Source organism: Olea europaea, unplaced genomic scaffold (genome assembly GCF_002742605.1).
Source record: "Olea europaea var. sylvestris unplaced genomic scaffold, O_europaea_v1 scaffold661, whole genome shotgun sequence".
Taxonomy (NCBI): Eukaryota; Viridiplantae; Streptophyta; class Magnoliopsida; order Lamiales; family Oleaceae; genus Olea; species Olea europaea.
This window is the reverse complement of record NW_019264985.1, coordinates 300,054-308,859: the sequence shown is the minus strand read 5'-3', so window position 1 is coordinate 308,859 and position 8,806 is coordinate 300,054. Positions and strand designations below refer to the sequence as shown.

Sequence of the window (8,806 nt, the reverse complement as noted above, 5' to 3'; positions counted from 1 at the left end):
GAATAATCAAATGGATTCCTACAAAATCCTTCAAATTGGAGCCAGATCTAGTGTATCATAAGGGATTTGCCTTTTTTATTGATTCCTACGGATTGGATGAGAATTTGATTCCACGAAAAATTGAACAAAAAGCTGCCGAATTGGCCACTTGAATTTCTTCCGTTTCATCAATTTTGTTCGGATCGAAAGGAAGTGCTAAATAATTTATTTCTTCTAGGCACGGCCATACATAACATAGAAATTACCCTTGAGCTAGAATTAGACTTAAAAAAAATAAATAAATTAAATTGAGCACTCGAAGTCCAGACAAATCCGTCCTTGCTTGTTAATTATTTTTAAGGAGGTACGACGTATTACCATAAATGAAGAAGGTCAAATTGTATCGTTCGCAATTTCGTTACTCCAACAATGCAAAAAATAAAAATAAAAAAGTTTTACAATTATTTTGTCCACAAACCGTCGACATAGTTAGCAAATACAAGTACATTAACATCAACAAGGAAAACCCTTATCACATCATTCATGAATCATAACTGAGGGTGAGAATTTGTGTTCGTGAACATTTGGCATGTGAATTATTATTATCCTTTTGATTTGGCACATGGGAGCTATTTCTAGTGTGCGTGTGTGTGTGAAAATGTAGCCATTTTGGCTGGGGTGGGACATTGCAAGCTGTCAGCATGCAGATGGGTTCAATTGGTGATTGCAAGTGGGGAAAAGCATTGGCTACAATTGAATTGATTTTTCTTGTCCTTGTACCAAGAAGGATCGTGAAGGGGTATATATATATATACACACACACAAAATTAAATAAATAAAATTGCAAACCCCGACATCACAGCGACGAACATTATTAGCTCTTGTTTGGTGAAAATTAAAATCGAATTTTTAGTATTATTTTGATAAAAGTTGATCAAATGTATTATTAAAAAGTTGTATACCCCATAAAATATGGAGTTAGAAATTAAAATTAATTGTTGACTTAGATTTAAATTAATATTTAATTTTGATTTTAATTTTTGCCAAACGGGAGCTAAAGTTGCTTTCGGAAATGATCATAGAATAGTTAAATGATTATGCGTACTAAGAACTTAAATAAAGAAGGATAAGATGTTGCAATGCTTAAAAAGGCCGTTAAATTGCCGTATGCCACTAATTTTTGAAGTGTGAAAACTATTTTCTTCTCTCTAATTTTATGAATAAGCCATTGTAATAGAATTTTTTGCCCACATACTCGATATATACAGTACTAACAACAGATAATTGGGTATGAATATTTATTTTTATTTTTATTTTTATTTTTTAAAACAGTTCAATAACAAAATGTCACATGATATTCAATTAAGGAAGTGGGAAAATGATTCTGACAATGTAGCATGGTTGCTAATTTTATGCATGCTAAACATTTGGGCCCACTTTTAATTTCTAGTGGCAAGGCATCTAGATTATTTTCCTCCTCTCTCTTTGGTTTTAGTTTAGATATTTTATTTGGATTTCTGTTTTTTTCTCTTTTTTTTTTTTTTCAACTAATAAGATAAGAATGATAAAAGTGAATTATGATTATGGTGAGTGTATCTTATCGATTATAATCTACCATTCAATCATGCCCCTACCTTGAATTATTTTATTTTGTAAACAACATAAATAAAAGTTGAACGAATTAAAATTATCATATTTACACCAAATACCGTGCCCTTGTTTGAGCCACGTTATTTTTATAAAAATACATTTTTGAATAGTATATTAATAGGAAATGTGTGGGTAAAAAATAAGAAAAATTTTTGAATTTATGCTTAATATTATTTTATTGAATAATATGATTGAACTGATGTTAAATTACTATTTAAAAAAATTTATATTTTTTGAAAGAACGTGGTTCAAATAGGCCTATATTATTCCATTTTTTCTTTACTCGGGTCAAATTCGGTGGACCTACACACCCTGTAAGGTGTATCATATGACTAGATGTATCCTTATCTTTATTATATGTAAATGAATAAGTATCCGAGGAAAAAAAAGGAAAAAAAAAATAATAAATCCTGCAAGAAATGGATTTACACAGTGATACGCTATCAAGAAAACCAATATCCAGAAAGCCACGCAGAATCCAACGGTTGAGGAACAGCCATTCGCGGAAACTCGGAGCCGCTATTGCCCAATACTTGGGAATGTAACCAGCCATGCCCACGCCATTTACCTTACTCTTCTAGTCAATAACTAAGATAAATTTCTACCCAGTTCTCATATTTGAAAAAAATACTACAATATGCTTGTTTGGCCTTCATTTTTGAAAAAATTATTACATTATGCATGTTCGGCCTTCATTATTTTTATTTTTATCAAAGCACATATTTCATGGGATTCGTAGCTTTTATTGATTTACTAATCACATATTTTATTTACTTTTATCAAATTTACTACAATTCTGAATTTTATCTAAATCAAACGGGGATTAAGTGCCATATGCCAAAATTTGACTATTTAATTGATATGTATATTTAAATAGTTGGAATTCAATAGTAAAGAAAAATACTAAATTTTATATTTAGAAAATATCAAAAATTTTATCTTTCTATTTGTGTATTTACCCTTCTTTTTCCTAGAAATTTTATCTTTACTTTATATATGTACCCTTCGTTCTTCTTTTCAAACCTCATTATTCTCTCTTTCTCTCTACTCCCTGTCTCTAGGACTGTTTCTTGGAGCCAAAGGAATATCTCCCCTTTCTTATTATTCTTCACCTCCAAAAACTTTCCTGAAAATTCCATCATTCCCTTGTAATTAAATTTTGATATGAGTTGCAATGGATGCCGAGTACTTCGAAAGGGATGCAGTGAGAATTGTATTCTTAGGCCTTGTTTACAATGGATTGAAAATTCTGCAGCCCAAGGTTATGCCACTGTCTTTGTAGCCAAGTTCTTTGGCCGTGCTGGTCTCATCTCCTTCATTTCGGCCGTCCCTGTAAATCAAAGGCCTGGTATTTATTCAACTTCTCGCTGCTGTCGTGAATTTTTAATTCCTTTAATGTTTTTCTATCCTTGGCCATGATAAAATTGCTTCTGTACATGTATTTGTGCAGCTGTTTTCCAATCCTTACTATATGAAGCTGCTGGAAGAACAGTGAACCCTGTAAATGGCGCAGTGGGGCTTTTATCCACGGGAAACTGGCACGTTTGCCAGGCGGCGGTTGACACCATCCTCCAAGGAGGCACACTGCGGCCGATCTCGGAGTTTGTTAGTGGTCCACCGGAGCTTGATGAGCTCCAAGATCCTAGCCTAAATTTAAGGCTCAAGGTGCAAAAGCACCGTCGTTTACCCGACGAACTTGGAAATTTAACAGAAGTAGCTGATCTTGATCTTAATTTAACAACTGGGTTTGAGAGTAAAAATTTAAGCTCTTTGTTTGAGAAGAGGCGACTCGGTAGCCCTTCAATGAATTCTGAAGAATCTGGGACAACTACATGTGAAAATCAGCTACCAACTAAACCAAAGCTTCTAAATTTATTCAATTAGGTGTTGGAAAAGCTGTAAAATTGTTGTTATTAGCATTAGGTGTATTCCTTGTCCTTTTTTTTTTTTTTAATTTATATTTTTTTTAGAATTTCCGGCGAGTTTTTGTAAATTATTGGCAAAAGATTTCCCTATTTCTCTTCTTGATTATGAGTAGAAGGAAGGGAAAAGTAAAAATCGATGATTTCTTCTTCAATTCTATGGATAATCCTCTCTCCATTTCTATCTTTTATTTATTTATTTATTTATTTTTTCAAATACTAATGTCGATTGAATTTGAATATATGATTTGATTTTAGCTTTAAATTAAAATTTATTTTTATTCTCTTTTATTTTCAACAACACAATCTTTTATAAAATAATATTACAAGTAAATCGAAAATTTTTCCTTTTTTTCAACCACCCATTCTCTCCAAAAATTTATTTTTAAATACTAATGTCACTTGAATTTGATAGATAATTTGATTTTAGCTTTACATTAAATTTTTTTTTATTCTCTTCTATTTTCAATAACACAATCTTTTATGAAATAATATTACAAGTAAATTGAAAATTTTTTCCCTTTTTTTTTTCAACCACTCATTCTCCCCAAAAAATATTATTCCATCCATTAAAATTTGAAATAATAAGGACCAAACGGAGGCTTAATTTTATCTTATTTATTATTGTGGCATGAATTTGCAATTATATTTTGTCAAGTAGATAAAGACTTTTACCACTAATCTTGAGTAAAAAATCGATTGGATATAATAGAGTAATGCTATTGGCAGTCGTCCTACCCACATACACATGGTAGATGGTTATTTAATGCATTAATGTTAATAATTGTTTTATTGACTCATCTATAAATATCTATTTGTCATGTGTACGTCACGTAAAACGACTGCTGTAATGAATGACTACAAATAACATTATTCCATATGATATGGGGCATAATAAGATCATCCAAAATTTAAAATGAGAATTTTTCTTATGAATTATTCATCAATTATATTAATTACATTTATCTTTATTTTTTCATTGACTATGGTTAGGTCATATTCCCTTCAAAGTTTTGTATTTCTTCTTATTCTTTTTCTGGGTATTCGTAAATATCTCAGCACATTTGGGCATAAGAAAAATTTAGATATTGTTAATTAGCAAATGAAATCAAGAGAAATAATTAAGGTTATCTCACGCCTTGCTGACAGTCGCAGTGTGGGGATTCGATTTTTGAAACATGGAATTGGACTCCTTGTAGGCGCAATGTACATGCAGCTCTTATTCCCTGGCCTACTGGGGTACATTCCACGATTTACTACCCTCACAAACCTTTAGGACGGGACGGTGGGGACCCTCAAAGTTGAGGTTCGACCTTTTTTTAATAATTAAGGTAAATTAAGATGATCATGAATCATGAGTAAAAAAATTTTGGGATTATTTCCACCTTTCATGTCTAATCTTCTTGTTCTATCTTCCTAGTTTACATCAATATTTCGGAGACAAAACTCACCATCAATACGTATCATCATTCACCATTTTCTTCGGCAACTTCATTGGCATTTTTCATGGAAATATCTTTTATCGTTACCACACAAAATGCTTGTACTTATTATAAATTATACACCAGAAAACGTTAAAGAAATATATGAAGAAGCAACCTCAAAAATCCAATACAGTTGGAAGGGGGTCAAACTTTGATCAGCTTACACCTCAGACTGGTCTAAGCATTACTCAGCAATTCATAGTTATCCAAAAAGCATGTGAATTAATTGAAAATTTTTCCTTCTCCATTTTTTTTTCATTGAAAACACAAGTTGGGTTTGTGAATCTGCATGCCTTAGCCTTTACTACCAAAATAAAAAAAGAGATGGCTTTTGGTAGGGGTAAAGAGTATGTGTGTGTATATATATATATATATATATTCTATTTTTTGTATGTGTAATTCACTTTATAAAAATGTGAAGAAGACATTGCAAATTGGGTTGTCGGCATAGTTTTTGGATGTCGTTTCATTTTAAAATTGTGTAAATTATTGAGAGGAATAGATTTTTCTTTCTCCCCCCACATTGGGGCATCTTTTTGATGGGTTCCACCACGAATTTGATTTATTTATATACTTTATTCATTAACCAAAGCCGCACCGCGCATCGCCGCATTTGTAGAAGTCACACGTGGGACCTTCTCCCCAAATTTTTGGGTTCGTTTCCACTAAGCTGACGAAAACTCGATTAATTAGTTTTAACTTTAGTGTCTTATTAAAATATCATGCTTAGAAATCACTTTTTTAAAATGGAAATTTTCTTGATCTTATCCCTTTTCTTTTCTTTCTCCATTATGAGTTCGGTTTACATTTTACCCCGAGCATGCATGTCAAACCAAAGTCAAAATAAGGTCGAGGAACTCGACTTGTGTATCTATTTTGTTAGAATTGAAATCTTATCCATTCGGTATTGTGTTGGCACACAAGTTTGCGGCGAACCCACTTTCCTACAAAATAAGAATAGGTAAAAATCTTGGAAATTTCGAAAGAAGTGTGGGTGGGATTTATGGTTTCGCTTAACCGTCGCCTAATCAATTTATCCTAGAGCCAATTAACGAATTACTCATTTACTATGTTAGACTGGATCTTCCAATTTTAGTTAATTACCTCTCTCGAGCGGAATTAACCCTAATTGATTGATTTAACCTACTATATCTCCATGTCGATTAAAACAAACAACCGCATTTGTGAAAGTAATTCAATGGGTCATCTAAGACTTGGGGTATATCTCTACCTCCTAAAACAACCTAGGGCATTAATTATTTTGGTCAAGAATGCACGACAATCTCTCAATAGTTGCACAAATCATCAATTCAATCATATATTAGCCACATACATGAAGAAAATTTAAGCACAATAATAAATGCAAAATAACATAGTAATTAAAACATTAAATGATGAATATTGACATTGAAGAAACTTAGGTCAACGTACATCATAAAATCCCAACATTAAACACGTAGCCCATTGCAAAATAGAAGCACAAAAATGAAATAAAGAAAGAACCTATTACAAAATGAAGGAGATAATAGAAAAATACAAGATAGTGGAAGAAAATCGTCTCTTGAATATATTCTTGAAGAAATGAGGAATTAAAATCTTTAATATTCCTTGTAAACTCCCAATTTTTGCTAGAAAATTTTCCTTCTTAATACCCCCAAACTTAAGTTCTTGCTCGTCCTGAGCAAGATTATCTACTAACACAACCATATAAAATGAGATAAGAATCAACATATTAGATAGCTTGTTAAAAATATCAAGAAGTGTAAAATTGTATAATTAATACACAAATATGCCCAAAATATGCTAGCAAAAATAATTTAAGCTTATCCAATATTCGATCGGTGTGTGGGTGCCACGTCACTTTTAATCATTATATAAACTAGTAAAAAAATTGTCAAGACGGAAATATCTTCAAATTGGCTCCAATTGGACCCTTTGTGGTCAAATATTTTCTTTCTCACTTGTGAAATTCACACCAAAATAGATATTTCTTTTACTTCTCGAGGTGTAAATTTAAGGTTGTTCTCAATCACTCATTTCTTTTTCCGCTTTAGTTTGGTTGGGTCTAACCAGCAATCTCAACATCTAGTCATGTGATGATTCTCCACTAGTGAGTGCTTCACATTCAATCTTATACTAAGTAATTCAAGCCCACTAGTTATCTAAGCCCAATTATCAATAAAAATTTATTTTTAGTCGAATCTCATGTTTTATATCACTGTCTTAAGCTTTCTTCTTGACCGTTGTAGCGAACTTAGATCGATAACTCCTTGACTGTTTAGACCAAAGGGTACCGAGTTTCAAAATACCCCTACGGACTTAACAACTCGAGTAAAAAAAGCTACGAAGTAAGGCTCAAAATTCAACAAGTGCAATAGCAATTTTTTTTTTTTAGCATAACAAAAATGGGGCTTAGATTCCAACATATGGTCATTACCTAGCTTATACTTGGCACAAGACACTCCACACAAATATTTCAACATGTACGAAATCAACACACTTCTAGATAATATCCTTCACCCGCTTGACCACCCCCAGATTTATCTCACAATGTAGTAAAGTGAAAGAGAAGAGAATATAGGTTGATAAAAATTTTCAATCAACTCAAAACCTAGTTCTTACCAATTCAAAATCTCTCCGTCAAACAAAAATTTTCCACATCTAGATAATAATTAATTATGACAATTGTGCTCAAAGTAATTCAAAATCTTACAATATATAAGCAATTTTTTTGAAAAAAATTAGGCACAAATAGCATGATTGGTCATGCATAGCGCATGAATCAATAACAATTTCAAACATCCAAACCATGTTAAGCCGGCAAGGCTATCTAACATATCAATACAATATCACCAATTCAAGCACAATCACCCCCAAACCTAAACCACACATTGTTCTCAATGTGTAAAGAACAAGATAAAGAGGAGAGCGATAATGAAACTTCCCCAGTTGTATATTTGTGAAGAGGTACCAATGCTTGACTCGGACTTGTGATGCTTCTAATGAATTTTGGCAAGTAACATTCTTGTACACAATTTACCCCCAAACTTGTGAGAAACCATGATATGTTGGACTTCAAAAATTTCCTACAAAAAATGATAGCTAATTAGATAAAAGCATAAAAATATATAAAAGTAAATAAAAAGCTTAAAAATTAAAAAGTTGGGTTGCCTCCCAACAAGCGTTTTTTATAGTCTTTAGCTCGATCATGGGCACCTAAAGAAGGCTTCGGATGCCTGATCCATTTTTCTTCTTTTGACTTTGCTCCACTTTTCATTCATCTCCAAACCTCGACATTGCCCTTTTCAATGTAATAGGATTTTCCCATTCTATCCTATACAAACTCAACAATGTAGATTTCTATCTCCTCATCAGATTTAATCACAAAATCAACTCCTAGCAATCAATGAAATCGAACGAATGTACTTTGATTTCATCTTCATTGATTTCTATATCCTCAATCAGTTCCTTTGTGATTAAATTATCATTCACTTTAAGCTCCTCTACAATCACTGATATTTCTTCGGATTGAATGATCGATCCACAATTTAAATCTATGGGCAATGAGAGGTCGGTCTCATTGACTCCTTCAAGTGGATTGTATCCCCATTGTTGAAATTCATCCCAGTACATGTAATCTCCCATAAGCATATCACTTTCATCCAATTTGGCAAGCTTTTGGAAATACTTTGCAATTACCTTTTCGTTCAATAAGGAAGGACCATCTCCTACAAATTTAATGTCCTCATCCAAATTGTAGGTACCAAATCT

General features: G+C 32.3%; 1 protein-coding gene across 1 annotated transcript; it reads left to right on the top strand.

The window, feature by feature from the left end:
- The first annotated feature begins 2,643 nt into the window (after window positions 1-2,643).
- On the top strand, window positions 2,644-3,729 carry LOC111390209 (LOB domain-containing protein 37-like). Its single transcript, XM_023015215.1, has 2 exons — window positions 2,644-2,977; window positions 3,080-3,729. The coding sequence occupies exons 1-2, from the start codon at window positions 2,794-2,796 to the stop codon at window positions 3,511-3,513; spliced, it is 618 nt and encodes a 205-aa protein (XP_022870983.1). The 5' UTR covers window positions 2,644-2,793; the 3' UTR covers window positions 3,514-3,729.
- The last annotated feature ends 5,077 nt before the right edge of the window (window positions 3,730-8,806 follow it).